General features: G+C 46.2%; 1 protein-coding gene across 1 annotated transcript in view; it reads right to left on the bottom strand.

The window, feature by feature from the left end:
• Positions 1-5,491: 5,491 nt before the first annotated feature.
• The window catches only part of LOC149435926 (SAM and SH3 domain-containing protein 3-like), a 47,153-nt gene continuing 25,481 nt past the window's right edge, over positions 5,492-27,163 (bottom strand). Inside the window, exons 3-4 of the mRNA XM_089662245.1 lie at positions 6,422-6,565; positions 5,492-5,713 (exon numbers count right to left, since the gene is read on the bottom strand). Coding sequence (XP_089518371.1) covers positions 5,492-5,713; positions 6,422-6,565 — 366 coding nt within the window. The remainder of the gene's footprint in view (positions 5,714-6,421; positions 6,566-27,163) is intronic.

Consider the following 27,163-nt stretch of genomic DNA (forward strand, 5'->3'; position numbering starts at 1 on the left):
ACGATTGGGCACTATTCCTCCCACTGACGTCAACAATGGAGTACTATTCCTCCCACTGACACCAATGATGGGGCACTATTCCTCCCACTGACGTCAACAATGGAGTACTATTCCTCCCACTGACGCCAACGATTGGGCACTATTCTTTCCACTGATGCCAGCAATGGTGCACTATTCTTTCCACTGACACCAATGATGGAGCACTATTCCTCCCACTGACACCAATGAGGGGGTCACTATTTTTCCTATTGACATCAACGATGGGTCACTATTCTTTCCATTGATACCAATGATGGGGTGCTATTCCTTCCACTGATGCCAATGATGGGGTGCTATTCCTCCCACTGACACCATTGATGGGGAACTATTCTATCCAATGACAGGAACGATGAGGAACTATTCCTCCCACTGCCGTCAACGATTGGGGCACTATTCCTTCCACTGATACCAATGATGGGGCACTATTCCTCCCACTGATACCAATGATGGGACACTATTCCTCCCACTGATACCAATGATGGAGCACTATTCCTCCCACTGATACCAATGATGGGGCACTATTCCTCCCACTGACACCAATGATGGGACACTATTCCTCCCACTGATACCAATGATGGGGCACTATTCCTCCCACTGATACCAATGATGGGATACAATTCCTCCCACTGACACCAATGATGGGACACTATTCCTCCCTTTGACAACAACGATGGGGCACTATTCCTCCCACTAATACCAAAGAGGGCACATTGTTTTCTCCCACTGACATTGGATCATTTTCTAGTCCTGCAGGCCAAAGTCTGGCCCCCTAAAGTTTGAAGGACAGTAAATTGGCCTTTTGTTTAGAAAGTTTGGAGTTTCCTGATCTAGAACTAAAAAAAAAAAAAAAAAAAAAATTGGTTAGCATTCCACTTTCTTGAGGGAAGTTTTGTAGAAGTTCAGGGATTTCTTTATAATTAAACAACTCAGTTATTTGGCTGACGATAGGATAGAACTGTAATCTCAACCAAACAGGCCTATTTCAAAGCCTCTAATAAAAGATATCATTTGCAAGGCTTTTTACTACGTATTTCTTTTCCTCTATCAGATTCAGACTCACCATAAATTAGGTGGGTACTTTCTTCTACCTAATTAAAAATACAGTATTTGCACAAAAAAAGAAAAAAAGAATGCTGTAGGCAAACAAATGCACTGCTGTTATCTGAATCATACAAAAATAGATCTATCTTTGTTTATATAGATGGTGAGGGGTATAAAAATATTCATTTGAACTTCTTTCAAATGATATGAGTGCCAAAGATCCAACCCCAAGAAAACATCAAAGTTTAATGAAACAACAATGAAAAGTCATTCTTCCGCCTAGGTATCTTGTCTATCGCCTCTTCGTTAAAGTCATAATAACTCAGTATAAACATCCTGAAGTGACATTTCCCTTCATAGGATATCCTACAATCCATTTTTGTATACTTATTTTGTAGTTCTGCCCCATAAGAGGGCAATAAAGGGCAATCTGTTCACCCTATTGTTGACTCCAATTTCTTTTTGTGTGTTATGGTGCCTGGCAGCCTGGTACCCTGGCAGGTGAAGCAGGATCACTCAAGGCATGGAGTCTAGATACCAGCTGGTCTTCACCAGAGCTCCTGATGGTGGAGATTGGCTGGGAAATCCTGCTGTTCCCTGGTTTTCTTTGCTACAAACTGGCACCAGGTCACAACCCTCAAGGTTGTCCCACCAACGGGTTGCTGTGACAGAATGAATACATTGCGGACACTGTTCACGATTCTATAGACAAGATAGTAGTCAGGTCCAAGCAAATGTTATGGTAGGCAGCAGGCAAGAGAACATTTAGTTCCAGGCAGGGGTTGAGCCAGGCAGCAGGCAAGAGAGTAGTCAAGTCCAGGCATAGGTTGTAGCAGGAAAGAGAGTGGTCAGGTCCAGACAGAGGTTGAAGTTGGGTGGCAGGCAAGATAGTGGCCATGTCCAGGCAGAGATTGAAGGTGGGTGGCAGGCAAGAGAATGGTGAGGTCCAGGAAGAGGTTGAAGGCAGGTGGCAGGGAAGAGAGTGGTCAGGTCCAGACAGAGGTTGAAGTTGGGTGGCAGGCAAGATAGTGGCCATGTCCAGGCAGAGGTTGAAGGTGGGTGGCAGGCAAGAGAATGGTGAGGTCCAGGAAGAGGTTGAAGGCAGGTGGCAGGCAAGAGAGTAGTCAGGCCCAGGCAGAGGTTAAAGGCAGGTGGTAGGAAAGAGAGTGGTCAGGTTCAGGCAGAGGTAATGGTAGGTGGCAGGCAAGAAAGGAATCAGGTTTAGGCAGAGGTTGTGGCAGGTAACAGGCAAAAGAAGAGTCAGGTCCAGGCAGGGATCGAGGCAGACAGCAGGCAAGAGAATGTCCAGGTCAATTTAGGTTAACAACAAACAGGCATGTGGAGAGATGCAACATGGTGCGGATAGTAATTGCACAGACCCTGGTTGTAGGAAAACTTGGAACTTGTATTAAACAGAATACCAACCTTATAAACACCCTGGCAAGAGACCACAGCTTGAGAAACAACTCGAAGTTCAATGCAGTCAGATGTAGAGGAGGAGAGGTGCCGACAGAGTCTGTTTCAGAGAATGAAGCTCAGCCTGGCCAGTCAGGTCCCAAGAGGGAGGCTCCTATCCAGGAAAGTGAGGCCCTAATCTTTCCCTCCTCATCAGGAGCCTTTCCCTACCATTAGCTGCTTTCCCTAACCAGTGGGGTCTCTCCCCCTACACTACCCACATGCACAAGCACCCCAAAACCCAGAGGTAGGGGATTAAATAGACCCTGAAGACCCAAAAAGGCTTCCGAGGGTCACATAGACACAGAGTAACCAACCAGGACACTGCTTCATTGACCCAGGAAACCACAGAGAAACATAATTTCCCTTGGACTTCCTCTCTAGGCTGTGGTGCCACTTAGTTGAGTGCCACATGCAACTAACAGGTAAGTATTTTAGCACTTTATCTCTCAGGTAGCTGGTGATAATACACAGCACCAGACACTTCAAAGGCGGAAGTTTAAATATCCTTTTGGTCAGGGGTCACATCCGGCGTCAATACTGGGAACTATGGAAGCCTTGGAGCTAGTGAAGGCCCTAGGAATTTTGAAAGATCCGGTAGGGATCCTGCAAAGAATCCTGGAAGACCCACCAGGGATCCTGTTAATATGGTAACCTAGTGATTATTATAGGGTGTATCACTTTTGTGATTCCACTAATATACAGTATGTCCATCCTGGATATTCATTCTCTACCTCTCATCTAATTTTTCAACAGGTGGAAGTTCACAGTGTTGGATTCTCCCATTTGACTCAAAAATGTGCTCCCAGCAGAATCTCCAATTAGGCCTATGCGTGTCCAGCAGAGTCTCCACATACATGTGGCTCCAGCAGAGTCTCCACATACTGTAGATCCAAGAGTGGCCTGCAGAATCTTCCCTTAAATCCATGTGGCTCCAGCAGAGTCTCCACATACATCCAGGAGTGGCCTGCAGAATCTTCCCTTAAATCCATGTGGCTCCAGCAGAGTCTCCACATACATCCAGGAGTGGCCTGCAGAATCTTCCCTTAAATCCATGTGGCTCCAGCAGATTCTCCACATACATCCAGGAGTGGCCTGCAGAATCTTCCCTTAAATCTATGTGGCTCCAGCAGAGTCTCCCTCAACCTTTCAGGCCAATAGTTCTAGCAACCAACCACAGCGGAAGGGGGGAATCTGCACTGGAGACTTGGGGAAGGTCACAGCTGAGTGGCAGTGGATGTGCTTATCTCTATATTCCAATATATGGACCAGCACATCCATTGCCAGCTAGCTGGGGTTGCTACGGGTCAGATGTGGCCCATGCGCCGTAGTTTGGAGACCCTTGGTCAGGGGCGGACTGACAACTCATGGGGCCCCTGAGCAGTAGGGGATCATGGGGCCCCTGAGTCCTTGCCTACACTCAAAAAAAGCCTATAAAAGGTACCAGGGGCATTTCACGGGGCCCCCTACTGACCCCAGGCCCTCGGGCAGTGCCCGAGTTTTCGAATGGTCAGTCCGCCCCTGCCCTTGGTCTATATGGATAAGGATTTATCTATTCCAAAATGTTGAACTCTAGTTTGCTCAGCAAGTCTCCTCTCTCTGTTTCAAGAAGTGAACTTTTAGATTTTCTGCTCAATTTACCAAGAAGAACCATAAAAGAAGCCAACGGAAAATGAAGGAATACAGACAACAGCCAAGTATTACAAGAACACAAATTTTGCATCATCACTTTCACTGAAACTCAGCCTGGGGGGGGGGGGGGGGTCAGTAAAAAAGGATATAATGCCAGTACATGACCCCAATAAATGCACACTGCTGACCTTGAAAAGCCTGTTGCTGGCTTGTGCCTATTAAATGTTTTCATCTAGTATTTGTGTAATTCACACTTTAAAATAGTGACTGTGCCTAGATTGAGATTATGTCATCAGTCTGCTGCTGGCAGGTGGAAGCAGTTCCTCAGTCTCCTCTTTCCTAGTGACTTTGCCTAGGCCACAATGAAGTCATCAGTCTGCTGCAGGCACAAGGAAGCATTTCCTCAGTCTTCTCCTGTGACTTTGCCTAGGCTGAGATGATGCCATCAGTCTATTGCAGGCAGGAGAAAGCACCTCCTCAGTCTCCTCTCCCTCTGTGACTTTGCCTAGGTTGAGATGATGCCATCAGTCTGCTGCAGGAGAGAAAGCACCTCCTCAGTCTTCTCTTCCTCGGTGACTTTGCCTAGTCTGAGATGATACCATCAGTCTGCTGCAGGCAGGAGAAAGCACCTCTTCAGTCTCCTCTCCCTCAGTAACTTTGTCTAGGCCAGGGGTGGGCAACTGTGGCCCTCCAGCTGTTGTAGAACTACAAGTCCCATGAGACATTGCAAAACTGACAGTTACAAGCATGACTCCCAAAGGCAGAGGCATGATGGGACTTGTAGTTCACCAACAGCTGGAGGGCCACAGTTGCCCACCCCTGTCTAGGCTGAGATGATGCAATCAGTCTGCTGCAGGCAGGGGGAAGCACTTCCTCAGTCTCCTATCCCTTAGTGACTTTACCTAGTCTGAGATGATGCCATCAGTCTGTTGCAGGCAGAAGAAAGCACCTCCTCAGTCTCCTCTCCCTCAGTGACTTTGCCTAGTCTGAGATGATGCCATCAGTCTGCTGCAGGCAGGGGGAAGTACTTCCTCAGTCTCCCCTCCCCCAGTGATCAGACTGCAACATTGTAACTTTATATCAAATCTCAAGATGAGAAGCTGCAGCAGGGGCTGATCTGTGTCAGACGTTTGCGAACACAACCAACTCCAGGATTCAAATGACTGGTATCTCCGTCTAGGATGAAAATGGTGACCCTGAATGATGATTGAACAAAATGGCGCCGCCCTTCTGGAGAGAAAAGCAGATGAAAGCATTGTCAGGGGGTGCTGTGATCTCTGGGAGAGGTAATATATACCTGACATATTACTTAGGATGCATTCACTCAAAGATCCACATACAAATAAGTTCCCGGTGTGACTCGGATTGCAGTCTCCATCGTCTTGGTGCAGGAAATGCGCAGACACATACACTCACCGGTGGAGGTCTGTCTGCTGACAGATGTGTGCTGATTGTCCTCCGGATCAGACAGTTTCCCCGGGAAGCTCCCATCCAAACTGCTATCTAAAGACGTCGGAGACAAAGACCCAGACTCTCCCGTCTCCCCCTACAGGACACAAAGAGAAAAGTTAAAGGGGAACTCCATCTGTTGAAATACAGACAGTAGACGTAACTGTTCAGCCAGCCTTGCGAATCAGATGCGTCAGGTATAAAGCAAGGGTAGGCAATGCCAGCACTCCACTGTGGTGAAACTACAAATCCCATCGTCCAGCTGCCTCTGCGAGTCAGGCCTTGCAATGCCTCATGGGAGTTGTAGTTCCCTGGAACGCTGAGGTTGCCTACCGCTGGTATAATACATAGTGGTATAACACAACCAGGGGCGGACTGACCATTTGGAAACTCGGGCACTGCCCAAGAGCCCGGGGTTAGTAGGGGGCCCCATGAGATGCCCCTGGTACCTTTTTCATAGGCTTTTTTGAGTTTGGGCAAGGACACAGGGGCCCCATGATCCCCTATTGCCCGGGGGACCCATGAGTTGTCAGTCCGCCCCTGAACACAACCTCTGCAGATTTGCAGCTTCTTGTGTCACATGCATGGCTATTGAAGAAAATCAACTCTCTGCTGAGGTCCTTCTAGCCCCCAGTGCCTGAAACATGTCAGACAGCAATGTAAGATAATATTAAGATACTCAGGGGCCACTTTATTAGGGCCACCTACATGTTAAATATCCAAACAGTGAATCATGAGGCTGCAGCATAAAGCACACAGACATCACCAAGCCATCCCCCCCCCTCCCCCGCTGATCTCCTCTCACCATCTCGTCAGCCATGGCCTTCATCATCATCTTGCCGCTTTTCCTGTTCATCGTCCTCGATATCACCGCCCGCCATTTCTTGCCTAGTTTTACTGCACTGCGTTTCCCTTCTTCATGGGCGTGCGTGTTTTCATCCTCTGGGATCTGTGAAGAAAAAGCCGGAATCAAATGACAAACCTGAAACGTTGTTTCATTTCCTGTTCTTAGACATGGTCACAATCAGGGGCGGATTGACAACTCATGGGGTTCCCGGGCAATAGGGGATCATGGGGCCCCTGTGTCCTTGCCCAAACTCAAAAACGCCTATGAAAAAGGTACCAGGCAGGGTCGGACTGACAACTCATGGGGCCCCCGGGCAATAGGGGATCATGGGGCCCCTGTGTCCTTTCCCGAACTCAAAAAAGCCTATGAAAAAGGTACCATGGGCATCTCATGGGGCCCCCTATTGACCCCAGGCCCTCGGGCAGTGCCCGAGTTTCCAAATGGTCAGTCCGCCCCTGGTCACAATGCGTCTTGAACAGTTGTACCGGTTTCTCTCCTGGACTGAAATGGCTTCCTCTGATTTCCCCGCACACTGTGAGCTGCTCACCATGTGCATTAGAAGCTGCAGCCAGTCAGATAGAGCTCTGCCTCATTTCCTGGCTGGAGGATGTCCAGCATCTTCTAGTGCTTTCCTCCTCAGCCTGACTTCCCCTGGCCCCGCCCATTTCATTAATTGGATTTCAGTTCTTTTCATCAGGGAGGCCAGATACCACAGCATACCTGCAGAGGTCTAGTGGAGTCCATGCCTACACGGGTCAGGACTGTTTTGGCAGCAAAAGGGGGACCTACTCCATATTATGTGGGTGGTCATCAAGTTAATGGCTGATGGATATGTATTGATGGGTGCTGGGTGTGTATTTATATTGTATACAGTCATGGACAAAAATATTGGCACCCCCACATTTCTGTCATATAACTTCGCCCAGAAAATTGTTGCAAAATATATATAGTCATGGCTAAAAATATCGGCACCCCTGCATTTCCACATCTCCCAGAAAATTGTTTCACTTAAAATTGTTTCAGCATTCTCATGTTTATTTCTTTTGTTTGTATTGGTATGACACAAAAAACATGGAAAAACAAAAAGCCAAATCTGACACATTCCATGGAAGACCCCAGAAATGGGCTGGACAAAATTATTGGCACCTCCTCAAAATTGTAAGAAATAATTGCATTCCAAGTTTGTGATGCTCCTGTAATTTGTAAACTCACCTGTATCAATTAACAGATCATAATGTTCCTGTGTCCACTGTGCGCAACATTGTCAAGAAGTTTACAGCCCATGGCACTGTAGCTAATCTCCCTGGATGTGGACTAGAGGGAAAAAATTGATCAAAGATTGCAATGAGGGATTGTTGGAAGGGTGGATAAAGAACCTCCATCAACTTCCAGACAAATTCAAGCTGACCTTCAGGTACTGGGTACAACTCTGTCCACTCACACTATACGTCACCATCTGAATGAAAAGGGACGCTATGAGACCCAGAAGGACCCCATTGCTGACACAGAAATATGGTAGGAGACCCAGGAGGACCCCACCGCTGACACAGAAATATGGTAGGAGACCCAGGAGGACCCCACCGCTGACACAGAAATATGGTAGGAGACCCAGGAGGACCTCACTGCTGACACAGAAGCATAAAAAAGCCATTCTGGAGTTTGCCAAAATGGACCCAAGGATGCCAAAATCCTTTTGGGAGAATGTGCTGTGGACAGACAGAACAAAATTCTAGCTTTTTGGTAAAGCCCATCATTCTACTGTTTTCAGAAAAAGCAATGAGGCCTTTAAAGAAAAGTATCCAGTCCCTCCAGTCACACATGGTGGGGGTCACTGATGGTTTGGGGTTGCTTTGTTGCTTCAGGCACTGGATGTCCTGACCGTGTGCATGGCATTATGAAATCTGAAGACTACCAAAGAATTCTGGGGTGCAATGTAGGGCCCGGTGTCAGAAAGGTAGGTCTCCGTTAGAGGTCATGGGTCTTCCAGCAGGACAATGACCCAAAGCACTTGTCAAAAAGCCCCCAGAAATGGTTTCAGAGAAAGCCCTGGAGAGGACAGAACTGCCCAGCAATGAGTCCAGATCTCAATCCCATAGAGCTCCTGTGGAGAGATCTCAGAACAGCAGTTGGGAAAAGGAACCCTTCCAATCTGAGAGACCTGGAGCAGTTGGTGAAAGAAGAGCGATCCAAAATTCCAGCAGAGAGGTAGAAGAAACTCATTGATGGTGACAGGAAGCCATTGATTTCACTTATTTTTTCCAAGGGGTGTGCTACCAAATATTACATTGAGGGTGCCAATAATTTTGTCCAGTCCATTTTTGGGGTTTTGTGCGGAATGTGTCAGATTTGGCTTTTTGTTTCTCCACTCTTTTGGGTCATACCAATACAAACCAAAGAAATAAACATGGGGATGCCGAAACAATTTTAAGAGCAACAATTTTCTGGGAGAAGTGGAAATACAGGGGTGCCGCTACTTTTAACCATGACTGTATATATATATATATGACTTTTCATTGTAGTTGAGAATCGCTGTCTGAGCACGGAGAGAAGTCCGCTCTGATCTGACGTCACCTGGTATGTCACCACTTCACCCGTCCCCAGACGTCCTGTCACTTAGGTAAGAGGGAACCTGGCAATCCGCCATGTCTGAAACTTATTAAGGTCACCAAGATCTCATGTGAAGAAGGGGAAGTCTGGGGGGATTGAGCAAGTTCCCCCACTTGACAGCACTGGAGATATCTGACCAGGGGCGGACTGACAACTCATGGGGATCATGGGGCCCCTGTGTCCTTGCCCACACCCAAAAAAGCCTATGAAAAAGCCAATGAAAGGTACCAGGGGCATCTCATGGGGCCCCCTACTGACCCCGGGCCCTCGGGCAGTGCCCGAGTGCTCGAATGGTCAGTCCGCCCCTGTATCTGACAGTTACATCATCCTGCAGATTAGCTGGATCCTCCGGGGTGTCAATCCACTAATGTGAGTTATATCAACATAGATTGTCAAATAGACGTAAACCCAACGGGGTCATAAAAGCTTTAAAGCCCATCTGAACCTTTATCCTCCTAGATTGTAAGCTCTCCGGATCAGGGCCCTCTGTTTCCTCTTGTACCAAATTGTATTGTAACTGTTATGTCTGCCTTCATTTTGTAAAGCGCTGAGCAAACTGTTGGCTCTATATAAATCCTGTATAATAATAGATACACTGAGCTAAATACATTCCAGGTGCAGTCAGGGGCGTATTTACCACAAGGCAAACAGGGCATTTGCCTAGGGCGGCATTTTTCAGGGGGGGGCAGCACTGCCCCTGGAAAGAAGGGATGGAAGAAGGGACACACGCGGCATGGGGACCTGGTGGGTCCACTGTGGGTTTCATGACGGTGTATGCACAGCCCGACTCTCGTTCCTGGGGATGTCCGGAGCTGTGAAGTTGAGTGTCTTTCTCTCTCTCGCCATGGGGGATGATGGCTGCTGTATGGGGGCAGTGGTAATGCAAGGCTCGGGTGGAGGGCAGAAGTGCTCTTGGTCAATGTCAGGCTCTTTCTGTGGGGGTGGGGCACCGATTTTTGTGTTGCCTAGGGCAGCACAAAACCTAAATACATCACTGAGTGCAGTAAAGCAAAATGTGTGCAAGTTGGTTTTCTTTGGAAAGCAGACACAGTCTGAGTAGAAAAGCCTGTCCCCTGCCTGAATGCTGCAGAGCAGAACCTATGCCCTCCGTGTGGAAGCAGTGGTATCTCTGCAGAGGTCCTGTTGCTGATTCAGATCTATAGCTCTTCATACAGCAAAGCTCTTGCTCCCCGCTGATTGGAAAGTTGTGGCTCTGACTCAGCAGGAGACGTATTCAGGGGCGGACTGACCATTTGGAAACTCGGGCACTGCCCAAGGGCCCGGGTTCAGTAGGGGGCCCCATGAGATGCCCCTGGTACCTTTTTCATAGGCTTTTTTGAGTTTGGGCAAGGACACAGGGGCCCCTTGATCCCCTATTGCCCGGGGGCCCCATGAGTTGTCAGTCTGCCCCTGGACGTATTAGACCTCTGCAGACAGACCACTGCTTCCACTTCCAATGCTGTAGCTGCTGGCAGGAGACAGGCTTTTCTACTCTAAGCAATGATCTTTCTGCACAGAGGTCCGATATGCCCCCCCGCCCCCCATGCCCACAGAGTCAGAGTAATGAGACCACTGCTTCCCCACAGAGAGAAGGTGTATTTAGCCACTAAATGCCATTCAGTAAGGATTTACATCTAAAATACATTGTGCTGCATAAAAATGAAAGGTGTCTTATGGTTTCTAACGCAGCCACAGCCTGAGGAGCCAACAGCTGCAGAGAGGAACTTACTTTCTGTGGGGAAGCAGTGGTCTCATTGCAGGGATCTGGCACACTCCTTGTCAGGGGCGGACTGACAACTCATGGGGCCCCCGGGCAATAGGGGATCATGGGGCCCATGTGTCCTTGCCCAAACTCAAAAAAGCCTATGAAAAAGGTACCAGGGGCATCTCATGGGGCCCCCTACTGACCCCGGGCCCTCGGGCAGTGCCCGAGTTTCCAAATGGTCAGTCCGCCCCTGCTCCTTGTTAAGTCAGAACTATGCCTCTACAATCAGTGAGCTGTGACCAGGGGCGGACTGACCATTCGAGCACTCGGGCCCGGGGTCAGTAGGGGGCCCCGTGAAATGCCCCTGGTATCTTTTATAGGCTTTTTTGGGTGTGCTTTGAGTGTGGGCAAGGAAACAGGGGATTCATGATCCCCTATTGCCCGGGGGCCCCATGAGTAGTCAGTCCGCCCCTGGCTGTGACTCAGCAGGGGGGGGGGGCATGTCGGACCTCTGCAGAAAGATCATTGCTTAGAGTAGAAAAGCCTATCTTCCCCCATCAGCTACAGCATTGGACCCTTGCCCCCTGCGTGGAAGCAGTGGTCTCTCTGCAGAGGTCTAATATGTCTCCTGCTGAGTCAGAGCCACAGCTTTCAAATCAGTGTGGAGCATTAGCTTTTCTATATGAAGAGCTATAGACAGGAGAAGACTGACGACTGATGGGGCCCCCGGGCAATAGGGGATCATGGGGCCCCTGTGTCCTTGCCCAAACTCCAAAAAGCCTATGAAAAAGGTACCAGGGGCATCTCATGGGGCCCCCTACTGACCCCGGGCCCTCGGGCAGTGCCCGAGTTTCCAAATGGTCAGTCCGCCCCTGGCTATAGATCTGAATTAGCAACAGGACCTCTGCAGAGATACCACTGCTTCCACGCAGAGTGCATAGGTCTTGCTCTGCAGGATTCGGGAAGGGGACAGGCTTTTCTACTCCCATTGTGGCTACTTTCCAAAGAGAACCAACTTGCACTCCTTGTGCTTTAATGCACCTGGAATGTATTTATCTCGGCTTCACTCAGCAGGGTGCATGTTGGATCTCTGCAAGGAACCTGTGTCCTGCCAGCAGCCACAGGGCTGGACCTTTGCTCCCTGTGTGGAAGTCCACGGTCTCTCTGTAGAGCTTCAACACGTCAGAGACAGAGCTTTCCGATCATTGGGAAGCATGACCTTTGCTGTTTCCACAGCTATAGGTCTGACCAAGGCTGCTATTAGATATCACGGGGCCCCATCAGGGGTGGACTGACAACTCATGGGGCCCCCAGGCAATAGGAGATCATGGGGTCCCTGTGTCCTTGCCCAAACTGAAAAAAGGCTATGAAAAAGGTACCAGGGGCATCTCATGGGGCCCCCACTGACCCAGGGCCCTCGGGCAGTGCCCGAGTTTCCAAATGGACACATAGGATAACATGCTGGAGGGTTTACTGGGTATAGAAAAAACGTCAAAAGCCAAAAACGCTCGCTGTAAAAACGTCCCGTGTGCATGAGGACACATACTGAAAGTTAAAATATGAAAAGAATGTGGCGCTAATCAATAGCAAAAAAATACAACAATATGAAAAATATATATATATCCCCTCAATTATAAGTGAATAAACATATCTATTCAATAACCTCGTGTCTCTAAACACACACAAAACTCCTATAGTGATGGTGAAAAAAACAATCCTTTCAACTAATCTTGGTGCGTGTTTTACCAAACATATATAGACACATAAAATACACTTAATATATGTACATATGTATATATACACACACCACAAAACTCATAAAGGTGAATGAAAACAGAATCATGTGCACAAGTGAACTCAAATTAGTGCAAAAAAAACACAATAATAAATATTCATGCGTTTTAAAAGTCCAACTTTCAAAAATCACCCTCCAGTGAAAAAATAACTCGTGCTGATATCCGTGCGAACAAAACGTGAATTGGTGGCTATATAGAAAATCATCCGATAACCGGCTGAATGAGCCTCTCACCTTCCAGACTCGACCCTTGCGAGTCAAAACGTTTTTATACAGGATCCCTCTCACAGATCCTCCAGGTTGATATCACTCCAAATGACTGCTCCCAATATATACGGATCTCCTGAGGAAGTCACATGGTACTGTGACGCAACGCGTAGGCCCGACGTAGTGACGTATTTCCGGCGTGGCGGCCATCTTGGTACACCTTTTCTCATCCTGTACACCCATGCAGATAACATCCAAAAGCATGTGGTAGGAGCCTTGTTTTTTCACCAATGTAAGTGCGCATTCTTTGTTACCACACTTTGGCAATAAACATATTACGCTATGGGAGCTTTGTGTTTATGTTACATGTGAGTGGTTAGCGCAGTATGTGATCCTGCCTGGAGAAGGAGCTATTCTTGGAATCGTAATCCCTAGAGGGAGATCCGTATATATTGGGAGCAGTCATTTGGAGTGATATCAACCTGGAGGATCTGTGAGAGGGATCCTGTATAAAAACGTTTTGACTCGCAAGGGTCGAGTCTGGAAGGTGAGAGGCTCATTCAGCCGGTTATCGGATGATTTTCTATATAGCCACCAATTCACGTTTTGTTCGCACGGATATCAGCACGAGTTATTTTTTCACTGGAGGGTGATTTTTGAAAGTTGGACTTTTAAAACGCATGAATATTTATTATTGTGGTTTTTTTTTGCACTAATTTGAGTTCACTTGTGCACATGATTCTGTTTTCATTCACCTTTATGAGTTTTGTGGTGTGTGTATATATACATATGTACATATATTAAGTGTATTTTATGTGTCTATATATGTTTGGTAAAACACGCACCAAGATTAGTTGAAAGGATTGTTTTTTTCACCATCACTATAGGAGTTTTGTGTGTGTTTAGAGACACGAGGTTATTGAATAGATATGTTTATTCACTTATAATTGAGGGGATATATATATATTTTTCATATTGTTGTATTTTTTTGCTATTGATTAGCGCCACATTTTTTTCACATTTTAGTTTAAGAATCATTAGATATATGATTTAATGTTGGCAGCTTCTCACATTTAATTATTAATATTACTTAATATTATTGTGAGCGCAGGAGGTTCACACCACTATTGCTATACATACTGAAAGTTCTTTTGGGCTTTCAAATCCTCTGATCACGTACGTACAGCCCATGTATTTTCTTTTTGTAGCAGAATGCTCCTTTATTTATATATATAATATTTATTTTTACAATTGTATATCTAATTTTTTTTTTGTCTCTCTCCATCAAAATGTTTCCTTTTCTTTTGCCTTGAACAGTCTGAAAACAAAGAATATATAAAAGATTTGCTGCCAAGGGCTGAGAGCGGATGATGAAAAAAAAAAAAGTGTTATTTCAGGGCCGGTAACCTGTTGCATCCGGCTGTTGAACCCCCAACCAGTTCCTGCTCAGTGTGCAGATTGTATATAAAGCCAGGTCTCTGAACGCGATAAGCAGCTTTATCGCTGCACACATTTTTTAGAAGAAGAAAAACTTTAAAGTGTTCCTTTTGTAACCACGTCTGCTTGTTTGTGCAATGCTGCGTCTTGTGAAACTGTCCAAGTGACCACGAGGAACATCAAAATCAACATTACTGCCATTGTTTTTGAAAAGTAGGAGCTAAATAAAAATTGGTGCTTTATGTTGATTGCGTATAATGTCTCAACTAGAAGTGAGCAGACTAAGGCTGATCTGCTGCCTGAATTACTGGATCTGAGCTATAGAATTATTTATTGATTTATATTTTGCAAACTGGAATATGGTAATAGAGATGGGGCTCATGGAAATACCCCCCTCCAAAACCCAATCCCAGGGCTGAAGGGCACTAAGGTCCTCTGCACATGTGGTGCTCTGAGAAAGATTTTGTGAGCATTTTGGGGTTTTACAACTTTTATATAGTGTAAAAATGATATAGTAGTATATTTCTTTGGTTCAAAGCATTTGGACATGATTGGGTTCAGGTCTGTCCAGTGAAGGGTACTGATACATACAAGGACATTTTTAGATGAGTGATTTTCAACCAAGGTTCCATGGAAACCTAGGGTTCCTCAAGAGGTTGATAGGAGTTCCTTGAACTATGGCTGATTGACCTCCTATATGATGGTGCCTGTGTAACCGAATTGTTATAGGGTGATAGGGTGATAGAGATAGTTATACCAGAGGAGGGGGCTCATGGAAATACCTCCCTCTTATAGTAGTATATTTCTTTGGTTCAAAGCATTTGGACATGATTGGGTTCAGGTCTTTCCAGTGAAGGGTACTGGTTCATACAAGGACATTTTTAGATGAGTAATTTTCAACCAAGGTTCCATGGAAACCTAGGATTCCTCAAGAGGTTGATAGGAGTTCCTTGAACTATGGCTGATTGACCTCCTATATGATGGTGCCTGTGTAACCGAATTGTTATAGGGTGATAGATAGTTTTACCAGAGGAGGGGGCTCATGGAAATACCCCCCTCCAAAACCCAATCCCAGGGCTGAAGGGCACTGAGGTCCTCTGCACATGTGGTGCTCTGAGAAGGATTTTGTGAGCATTTTGGGGTTTTACAACTTTTATATAGTGTAAAAATGATATAGTAGTATATTTCTTTGGTTCAAAGCATTTGGACATGATGGGGTTCAGATCTTTCCAGTGAAGGGTACTGATACATACAAGGACATTTTTAGACGAGCCCTTTTCAACCAAGGTTCCATGGAAACCTAGGATTCCTCAAGAGGTTGATAGGAGTTCCTTGAACTATGGCTGATTGACCTCCTATATGATGGTGCCTGTGTAACCGAATTGTTATGGGGTGATAGAGATAGTCTTACCAGAGGAGGGGGCTCATGGAAATACCCCCCTCCAAAACCCAATCCCAGGGCTGAAGGGCACTGAGGTCCTCTGCACATGTGGTGCTCTGAAAAGGATTTTGTGAGCATTTTGGGGTTTTACAACTTTTATATAGTGTAAAAATGATATAGTAGTATATTTCTTTGGTTCAAAGCATTTGGACATGATTGGGTTCAGGTCTTTCCAGTGAAGGGTACTGATACATACAAGGTCATTTTTAGACGAGTCATTTTCAACCAAGGTTCCATGGAAACCTAGGATTCCTCGAGAGGTTGGTAGGAGTTCCTTGAACTGTGGCTGATTGACCTCCTATATATGATGGTGCCTGTGTAACCGAATTGTTATAGGGTGATAGATAGTTTTACCAGAGGAGGGGGCTCATGGAAATACCCCCCTCCAAAACCCAATCCCAGGGCTGAAGGGCACTGAGGTCCTCTGCACATGTGGTGCTCTGAGAAGGATTTTGTGAGCATTTTGGGGTTTTACAACTTTTATATAGTGTAAAAATGATATAGTAGTATATTTCTTTGGTTCAAAGCATTTGGACATGATGGGGTTCAGATCTTTCCAGTGAAGGGTACTGATACATACAAGGACATTTTTAGACGAGCCCTTTTCAACCAAGGTTCCATAGAAACCTAGGATTCCTCGAGAGGTTGATAGGAGTTCCTTGAACTGTGGCTGATTCACCTCCTATATATGATGGTGCCTGTGTAACCGAATTGTTATAGGGTGATAGGGTGATAGAGATAGTTATACCAGAGGAGGGGGCTCATGGAAATACCTCCCTCTTATAGTAGTATATTTCTTTGGTTCAAAGCATTTGGACATGATTGGGTTCAGGTCTTTCCAGTGAAGGGTACTGGTACATACAAGGACATTTTTAGATGAGTAATTTTCAACCAAGGTTCCATGGAAACCTAGGGTTCCTCAAGAGGTTGATAGGAGTTCCTTGAACTATGGCTGATTGACCTCCTATATGATGGTGCCTGCATAACCAAATTGTTATGGGGTGATAGAGATAGTCTTACCAGAGGAGGGGGCTCATGGAAATACCCCCCTCCAAAACCCAATCCCAGGGCTGAAGGGCACTGAGGTGCTCTGAGAAGGATTTTCTAAGCATTTTGGGGTTTTACAACTTTTATATAGTGTAAAAATGATATAGTAGTATATTTCTTTGGTTCAAAGCATTTGGACATGATTGAGTTCAGGTCTTTCCAGTGAAGGGTACTGGTACATACAAGGAAATTTTTAGACGAGTCATTTTTAACTAAGGTTCCATAGAAACCCAGGGTTCCTCGAGAGGTTGGTAGGAGTTCCTTGAACTGTGGCTGATTGACCTCCTATATATATATATATATATATATATATATAATACTACCATGATGGGGTTCAGGTCTTTCCAGTGAAGGGTACTGATACATACAAGGACATTTTTAGACGAGCCCTTTTTAACCAAGGTTTCATGGAAACCTAGGGTTCCTCGAGAGGTTGGTAGGAGTTCCTTGAACTGTGGCTGATTGACCTCCTATATATGATGGTGCCTGCATAACCAAATTGTTATAGGGTGATAGAGATAGTTTTACCAGAGGAGGGGGTTCATGGAAATACCCCCCTCCAAAACCCAATCCCGGGGATGAAGGGCACTGAGGTCCTCTGCACATGTGGTGCTCTGAGAAGGATTTTGTGAGCATTTTGGGGTTTTACAACTTTTATATAGTGTAAAAATGTTATAGTAGTATATTTCTTTGGTTCAAAGCATTTGGACATGATTGGGTTCAGGTCTTTCCAGTGAAGGGTACTGATACATACAAGGACATTTTTAGATGAGTAATTTTCAACCAAGGTTCCATGGAAAACTAGGGTTCCTCAAGAGGTTGATAGGAGTTCCTTGAACTATGGCTGATTGACCTCCTATATATGATGGTGCCTGCATAACCAAATTGTTATAGGGTGATAGAGATAGTTTTACCAGAGGAGGGGGTTCATGGAAATACCCCCCTCCAAAACCCAATCCCAGGGATGAAGGGCACTGAGGTCCTCTGCACATGTGGTGCTCTGAGAAGGATTTTGTGAGCATTTTGGGGTTTTACAACTTTTATATAGTGTAAAAATGATATAGTAGTATATTTCTTTGGTTCAAAGCATTTGGACATGATTGAGTTCAGGTCTTTCCAGTGAAGGGTACTGGTACATACAAGGAAATTTTTAGACGAGTCATTTTTAACTAAGGTTCCATAGAAACCCAGGGTTCCTCGAGAGGTTGGTAGGAGTTCCTTGAACTGTGGCTGATTGACCTCCTATATATATATATATATATATATATATATATAATACTACCATGATGGGGTTCAGGTCTTTCCAGTGAAGGGTACTGATACATACAAGGACATTTTTAGACGAGCCCTTTTTAACCAAGGTTTCATGGAAACCTAGGGTTCCTCGAGAGGTTGGTAGGAGTTCCTTGAACTGTGGCTGATTGACCTCCTATATATGATGGTGCCTGCATAACCAAATTGTTATAGGGTGATAGAGATAGTTTTACCAGAGGAGGGGGTTCATGGAAATACCCCCCTCCAAAACCCAATCCCGGGGATGAAGGGCACTGAGGTCCTCTGCACATGTGGTGCTCTGAGAAGGATTTTGTGAGCATTTTGGGGTTTTACAACTTTTATATAGTGTAAAAATGTTATAGTAGTATATTTCTTTGGTTCAAAGCATTTGGACATGATTGGGTTCAGGTCTTTCCAGTGAAGGGTACTGATACATACAAGGACATTTTTAGATGAGTAATTTTCAACCAAGGTTCCATGGAAAACTAGGGTTCCTCAAGAGGTTGATAGGAGTTCCTTGAACTATGGCTGATTGACCTCCTATATATGATGGTGCCTGCATAACCAAATTGTTATAGGGTGATAGAGATAGTTTTACCAGAGGAGGGGGTTCATGGAAATACCCCCCTCCAAAACCCAATCCCAGGGATGAAGGGCACTGAGGTCCTCTGCACATGTGGTGCTCTGAGAAGGATTTTGTGAGCATTTTGGGGTTTTACAACTTTTATATAGTGTAAAAATGATATAGTAGTATATTTCTTTGAATATACCGTTGAATATACCGTGATCAGCAGCCGCCAGCCAGCTTGCAGTAAGGGACTGAGTCTGAGAGGAACACTGGAAGGAGCAGAAGCTTAGCTGCTACACTGACCCCAGACACCCGGCATCTTTCTCTGTCCTTTCTTCCTCCCCTCTGCCTCCCCTCCTCTCATCCGAAGGATCATTTATGACGTGGTGGCGTCCCACACAGAGAGAGTGCTGGCCGGTGCAGTGCCTAGGTGCTCCTAGGTGGCAGTGTGCCCTAGGCAGCCACCTAGTTTACCTACTGGAAGTACTGGCCCTGGGTACAGCCATTCTCAATTAGGGTTCCATGGAAACATTGGGTTTCCTCCATGGGTTGGTTTCTTGAGCTGTGGCTGATTGACCTCCTATTTGATGGTGCCTGTATACCCCTGGAGTCATCACCACATAGTATAGCCAGATACCTAACACCAATTATATATTTAGCTGTCTGTAAAGAGGGTATTCTGACCACCACCGTAAGTGGAGGTTTCTTACCACTGACCACCAATGTACAGTAAGAAGCTGTTTTTTCCCACTGACCACCAATATAATTATTTAGGAAGGGGTTCCCCAAGATCTTAAATTATTTCAAGGGTTTCTCTGGGCTAAAAAGGAAGAGAAAATTTGTTTTAGATAAGGAAGACCCCTTTCTGTTCCACCATGACTGTGCAGCTGCGTACAAAGCCAGCTCCATAAAGACATTACTTGATCGGTTTGGTGTGGAGGAACCCAAGTGACCTCCACAAAGCCCTGGCCTTAACCCTATCGAACACCTTTTGGATGAATTGGAACACTGATTGAGAAACAGGTCTTCTCTTCTGACATCTGTACCTCACCTCCCAAATTTACACAAATTCTCATAGACACACTCCAAAATCTTGTGAAAAGCCTTCCAGGAAGACTGGAGACTGTTACAGACACAAAGGTTGGGGGGACAGCTCTCCATGGTTTGACCAGTTTGATGTGAAGGATCTCAGGTTGCCTACACAGAGCCATGGTTTTAATCCTACTAAAGACCTTTGGGATAAATTAGAACACTGATTGTGACTCACGTCTTATCATCCAGCATGAGCACCTGACACCACAAAAGATCTCTTGGCGGAATAGACACAAACTACCACAGACACAATCCAAAATCTTGTGAAAAACCTTCCTAGAAGAGTGGATGCTTTTATAGCCACAGAGGGAGGATAGCTTCATGTTATTGTCCATGTTTCTGAAATAGGAGGCCCAACAAGGTGTGATGCTTAGGTGTCCACAAACATTTAGCCATATATTGTATTTGCATATATTTGTATTGATATATCTAAAGTCCCAGGAAACTCAGTTGACTCCCAGTATCAGTGCTGGGACAAGGTCATCTAACACCCAGGGTGAAGAAACCAAATGATGCCCCTCATCCTCAAAATGTATGAGCAATATTTGCAGCACCCCCCCCCCCCAAGCATAAATTCCATTTGCAACCCCAAATTTTTCTCAAACAAAATCTCCCCATCTTCCAGTACAAATCCCCTCCCCCCCCATTGAAATCCCCGACCCAGAAAAAATATTTGCCCCTCTCCTAGCACAAATCCTCTATCCCTCAAATTTCTCCCCAGAACATAAATTCTCTCTCCCCCTCCAAATTCCCCTCTCATAGCGCTAATCCTTCCCCCCAAATTTCCCCTCCTAGTACAAATCCCCCCAATTATCTTTACTAGCACAAATCCTTCCCCCCAAATCCCTGCTCCTAACACAAATCCCCTCTCGTAGAAAAAATCTTCTGCCCCCCCAGCACAAATCTTCCCAGACCCCCCCCACAACAATTCTACTACCCCCAAAAAAATCTTGCCTCCTAAGTGCCACTGCCACCCTCAAATTTCCTCCTCCCATACAAATCCCTTAGCCCATATCCCCTTCCCCAACCCCCCTCATAGCACAAATACTCTCATCTCAAGCACAAATATTTGTTACTCTGAAGCTATAATAGAGGAGGATGGATGCCGCTCAAACCGAACCCCAGGAGTCAGAGAAGAATGAAATGTGGTAGGATGGTCTCAGCCATAACTGTAGCCACGCCCTCTGATGCATTTCACCCCACCCATAGGCCTCTGTGACCAAGCCCCCTATGGCTGTGGCAAAACGCATCAGAGGGTGTGACCAGAGTGATCGCTGAGACCATCCTACCACATCTCGTTGTTCTCTGACTCCTGGGGCTTGGTTTGAGCGCTGTCCAGGGGTGGACTGACAACTCATGGGGCCCCTGGGCAACAGGTGATCATGGGGCCCCTGTGTCCTCACCAACACTCAAACCACACCCAAAAAAAGCCTATGAAAGTTACCAGGGGCATCTCATGGGGCCCCCTACTGACCCCGGGCCCTTGGGCAGTACCCGAGTTCCCAAATGGTCAGTCCGCTCCTAGCACCGTTCATCCTCATCTATATTGCTAAGTGTCTGGAGTTACTTGGGACGCTGCTCCCATCTTTTTGCCGGCGGGGTGACCTTTGTTTCCTGTCAGTCTTGAGCGGTGCCAAAAGCACATTCATGATTTCCATTACTCTAAAGCTATTTGTCACCAGGGGTGGACTGACAACTCATGGGGCCCCCAGGCAATAGGGGATCATGGGGCCCCTGTGTCCTTGCCCAAACTCAAAAAAGCCTATGAAAAAGGTACCAGGGGCATCTCATGGGGCCCCCTACTGACCCCGGGCCCTTGGGCAGTGCCCGAGTTTCCAAAGGGTCAGTCCACTCCTGTTTGTCACTATTCCTGCCAGCTTGTAGGTAGGAACTCTCCACGCAACCCCCCTCTGATAACACCGCACCCAGGGCAACCGCCCCTCATGCCTACCCCTTGTCCCAGCCCAACCCAGTACTGATACTGGAAGCTGCCTTGAAATGTACCTGTGCTTTTTCCATGTAGTGGGAAATAATAGTCTAATTATAAAGTAACACAGTGTATGTAGTAAATGGGGTATTCAGCGTCACCTACAACACTGCCACCTCCCCCTCCCTCCCCCTCTCTGTCGGGGTCCCCCAAGGTTCTGTCCTCGGGCCCCTCCTCTTCTCCATCTATACCTCCTCCCTTGGCAAACTTATTCACTCCCACAGCTTCAACTACCACCTCTACGCTGACGACACCCAAATTTACCTCTCCACCCCCCACCTCACCCCCTCACTCTCTGCCCGCATCGCCCACCTCCTAAACGACATATCAGACTGGATGTCGCTCCACTTCCTCAAACTTAACCTATCCAAAACCAAGCTCCTGGTCTTCCCCCCACCCCGTGCCCCCCCCCCATCATCTCCATCACCACTAACAATGCCACCATCTCTCCCACCCCACATGCCAAAGTCCTGGGTGTCACCCTGGACTCCGACCTCTTCTTCCTTCCCCACATCCAACTGCTATCTAGATCTTGCAGGCTCCAGCTCCGCAACATCTCCAAGATACGCACATTCCTCACCCCAGACACCACCAAACAACTCGTACACTCCCTCATCATCTCACGCCTGGACTACTGCAACTCCCTCCTCACTGGCCTACCCAAACGAACGCTATCCCCACTCCAGTCGATCCTAAACTCCGCGGCCAGACTCATCCACCTCACCAAGCGCTCCACATCTGCCACCCCCTCTGCCAATCCCTCCACTGGCTCCCGATTGCCCAACGCATCAAGTTCAAGCTGCTAACCCTGACCTACACGGCCACTCACAATGCCGCCCCGAACTACATAACTGACCTGATGCCCAAATACCACCCTACCCGTGCCCTCCGCTCCTCACAGGACCTCCTGCTCTCTAGCTCCCTGGTCTCCTCCTCCCACGCCCGATTGCAGGACTTCTCTAGGACTTCCCCCATCCTCTGGAACTCCCTACCCCAATCCATCAGAATGTCACCTACCCTCCTCACCTTCAGGAGCACCCTATAAACCCTCCTCTTCAGGGAAGCCTACCCCAACCTCTCCTAACACCGGACCTCACCTTACAACCAACCTCCTTCATTCCACCCACCACTCCATCCCCCACAGCCATCTCCTCCTGTACCACCTTCCCCTCCCTCCTAGATTGTAAGCTCGAAAGAGCAGGGCCCTCGAACCCCTCATGTATTGTATTGTTACTGTCTTGTCTCATGTTCTGTCCCCCCTTGCTACTGTACAGCGCTGAGCATACCCTTTGGCGCCATATAAATACTGTATAATAATAATAGTTTTCCCTTTTGTCTGGCCCCATGTTAAATGCAGTAGTCAAAGCCTGTTTTTGAGTCATCACATCTAAAAATGGACCTAAAATGTATCAAAATGTTGCGATAACCTTTTTCTACAGTACACTACTGTCACCTGACTGTGTATATAAAAAGAAAGAAAAGTAAAAAAAAGAGGAACTAGAGGCAAAATGCATTTCTGATGAATTATGTGTCACTGAAAAAGTCAACCATTAGTGAAGTATGAAATCATGAGGCCGTGAAAATATAAAAAAATTGAGAAGATATATTTAGTCTTACAGTAAACAGTGAGAGGCTCTCCCTTTCCTTTTATAAGCTGCATTGGAGGAACAAAAGCTGATTGGTTGACACGGGCAATAGTAATAATTATAAAAAACAGCGCAGCGCTGTAACAATAAATAAGTAGAAAATTCCCAGTAAACTATTACGATGATACAACTTAATAAATATAAAGTGCAGAATGATGCAAACATTGCCACAATAAATACACTAAATAAGTGAATATAAAGTGCAAGAGAACTAGTAAAACCACAAATGGGTGGGTAAAGTGGAAAACATATATCAAAAAGTCCAAGTGACAACTTGAGGATCGTAGCAGGTGTCAACTTAACCTCCCTAGCAGTCTGATTATGTCCATATTTCTGTGCTCAAAGCGGTACATTTTTTTGCATGGAAATATGTATTTTTTTTATTATAGGCCTGTAATTTTTAGCAATAACTCACTGAAATCTGTCTGAACAAGAGTCTAGTAAACATCCCGGGGAGGATAAAACTAGAAACACGAAATCATAAATTATAATTTAATAAATAATCATAAAAAATAATAATATAATAATAATAAATGTAATTCAATAATATAATCAAACCAAAAACACTGAAATTTGAAATATAGCGCCAAGTTCGCACATCACTGAGGAAAGTCGCAAAATCGTTTTCAGTGTCTGATGAGGAATTTCCCCCACGAATCATTATCACTCAATTCTGCAAGTGGTTCTGATTTACTATCGCTGTTCTCTAGCCGGTCTAAAACCGCGTCTGACCTAAAGGGACGCTTTTTGGACGCCATGGACGTTTCTCAGTTTCCAGGCAGAAAGAACAGTAAAAATGCAGGCAGGGCGCCGGACAAAGCACTCGGGACAAAATGTATGTGAAATGGTTTGATACAGGAATGTTATACTATGTGATTTTAGTGAATTTAGTGAATGTCACTTTTGTCATTTTCAAATTTCCCGCCAGTTCCATCCCCCGTACGTCCCGACGTCTCAGGGGACAGAACCCAGATGACAGATGCCGGAGGACATTACAGGGGACACTGCAGGGGGGACATTGCGGGAGTGCAGGATAAGGTAAGTGATCAAGGGATCACGGAGCAACGCCGCAGGGTATTCCAGAGTGTAGCTCGGGGTTACCGCTTCTGGTACTGAAACTTTACCCCGAGATACACTTGGGAATATCACCAGCGAGACTACAGTGCTCTATTCCTCTATATCTGGAGTGATAAGTGACGTGACTGAAAATAAATGAATTGCGCACTCACCAGAAGTGCGCAATAAATACGCATTTGAGATCACTATAAGTCTCATCCGGTCAGCCAGATCACTCATTCACAGGTAAGGTCGGGTTGTTGCTCCCGTTCTCTTCAAGAACCCTTCAAGAACCCTCAAAACGGTATCACTGCCTCAGGATGCTTCTAAAAAGGCGCCTGCGAGCGGTGGAACTCACAATTCTTAGATGTGATGGCTGCATTAGTTTTCTTTTTTAGACTTGCTTCATTTTGGTGTTTTTCAAAAGCTCAGACTCTCCAGCAGAATGTATCGGTTTACCTTCTCTTTACAGACTCTCCAACACAACCTGATCCAAGTGCTCTGCTCCTGACTTTCCCTCTCCCTGATTACAGTCACCTGGGCCTTCTCAGTGAAACCTGCCAGGGGGTTTCTAGTAAATCCAGGGAATAGTAATAATTCTTAAAACATCTACTGCTACCAGGGACAGACTGACCATTTGGAAACTCGGGCACTGCCCGAGGGCCCGGGGTCAGTAGGGGGCCCCATGAGATGCCCCTGGTAGCTTTTTCATAGGCTTTTTTGAGTTTGGGCAAGGACACAGGGGCCCCATGATCCCCTATTGCCCGGGGGCCCTATGAGTTGTCAGTCCGCCCCTGACTGCTACTATAGAGTATTTTCGGGGAGAACAAATTTGAATACTTCAGGCCAGGAAGAAAGAAGGCAGGGAGGAGATGATCATGAATGGGAGGAAAGAAAGAGGAGGCAGAAGAAGAGCTGAAAAGTTATCGAGTAGCTTGAGATGGCAAGAGTGAAACAATTATGAAGAAGAGGAAGAAAGAGGCAACAGAGAAAGATCTTACTGTAGACATGGGATAGGTGAAGCTGAGTGTGATCTGCATGGGCGGAGCCAGGGGTGGACTGACCATTTGGAAACTCTGGCACTGCCCGAGGGCCTGGGGTCAGTAGGGGGCCCCATGAGATGCCCCTGGTACCTTTTTCATAGGGTTTTTTGAGTTTTGGCAAGGACACATGGGCCCCATGATCCCCTATTGCCCGGGGGGGGCCCATGAGTTGTCAGTCCACCCCTGGGTGGAGCTTGAGGGGTTACAGGGGTATACATATCAAACCTAAGCCTCGATGAAGAGGAATTCATGTATGAACCCTCATCCATCAGCTGGGGACAAGTCAACTGTAGGCGCAAAACTCCAGCTAGGGTTGGATCTGAATGGGGGCACCCAGGGGCAGACTGACAACTCATGGGGCCCCCCGGGCAATAGGGGATCATGAAGCCCCTGTGTCCTTGCCCAAACTCAAAAAAGCCTATGAAAAATGTACCAGGGGCATCTCATGGGGCCCCCTACTGACCCCGGGCCCTCGGGCAGTACCCGAGTTTCCAAATGGTCAGTCCGCCCCTGGGGGCACCTGTGCTTTCCTTCTATGTTCATTACTGGTAGCAGAGTAGGAAATATCCATCTTTCTACCACCCAAGGGGAAATATTTGTTCTGTGAGTATCTAGGCAGGACTGAGAATCATCAGGGGCCGGGCTCATCACTCAGATCTGGAGTTCCCACAGAAAACACTGGCAAAACCCCACTGAAAAGAGGAAGTTTCAATACTCTTAATCCCTTTAATTATACTGTATACAGGGACGGACTGACCATTTGGAAACTCGGGCACTGCACGAGGGCCCGGGGTCAGTAGGGGGCCCTGTGAGATGCCCCTGGTACCTTTTTCATAGGCTTTTTTGAGTTTGGGCAAGGATACAGGGGCCCCATGATCCCCTATTGCCCGGGGGCCCCATGAGTTGTCAGTCCGCCCCTGACTGTATATGATTCTATATTCAACATATATTTTAACCACTCCTACTTTCACAACTCTTACACCTCTATGGACCAGAGCAATTTTTACATTTCAGCTTTGGATCTGTTTATTCAGCAATCCTCGTCATTACATGAGATAACAAAGTAATACATATTTTTTTTTTTTGTTCGTTTTTTTTGCTGATATTGTCCTGAAAACATTGTTATATATTTTTTTCCCCCAATTTTTTTTTATTGCTTTTCCAAATAATTTACAAAAACAAAATTATATCATTACAGAAAGAGACAAAAACCATACTAAGATCATTCTAGGGCATTTAGTACGATAGATCAAAAAGACAAAATGAAATAGAAAACAAGAAAAGAAGAAAATTTTAAATAAAATATAGGTCACAGTATTTCGGTTTGATGCAATCCATACACAAAAAAAGTAACAAAAATAAAAAAAAAGCACTTTTCTGATTATGGTTAGTTTAAAAAAAAATTGTTACGGTAGATAAAAAGTAAACATTATCCGGGGGACACAGCGGGCACCGGATCGCGGTGCTGCAAGCTCCCAGGGAGCTTGCAGCACCGCGATCCGGTGCCCGCTGTGTCCTCCGGACACAGTGAAACACCGATCGTCGGACGGGACCTCTGTACGAGGTCCCGATCATGTGATCACTGATTGGCCAATCAGTGATAACATGCAAAGTAGTAAGCAAGATGTCACTTCTGACATCATTGCTTACTACGTGTGAAATCTGTGAATGATCACAGAGGTCACATGGTACAAGGCTATTCACAACAGCCTTGTACCATGTGACAAGCTGTGACCAATCACAGCTCACTCAGTACTTCTCAATGAGTGCAAGAATGCAGACAGAGAGAAAGAG

This window comes from Staurois parvus, unplaced genomic scaffold (assembly GCF_062004578.1).
Source record: "Staurois parvus isolate SC_StPar_1 unplaced genomic scaffold, SC_StPar_1.0 ptg001447l, whole genome shotgun sequence".
NCBI classification, from domain to species: domain Eukaryota; kingdom Metazoa; phylum Chordata; class Amphibia; order Anura; family Ranidae; genus Staurois; species Staurois parvus.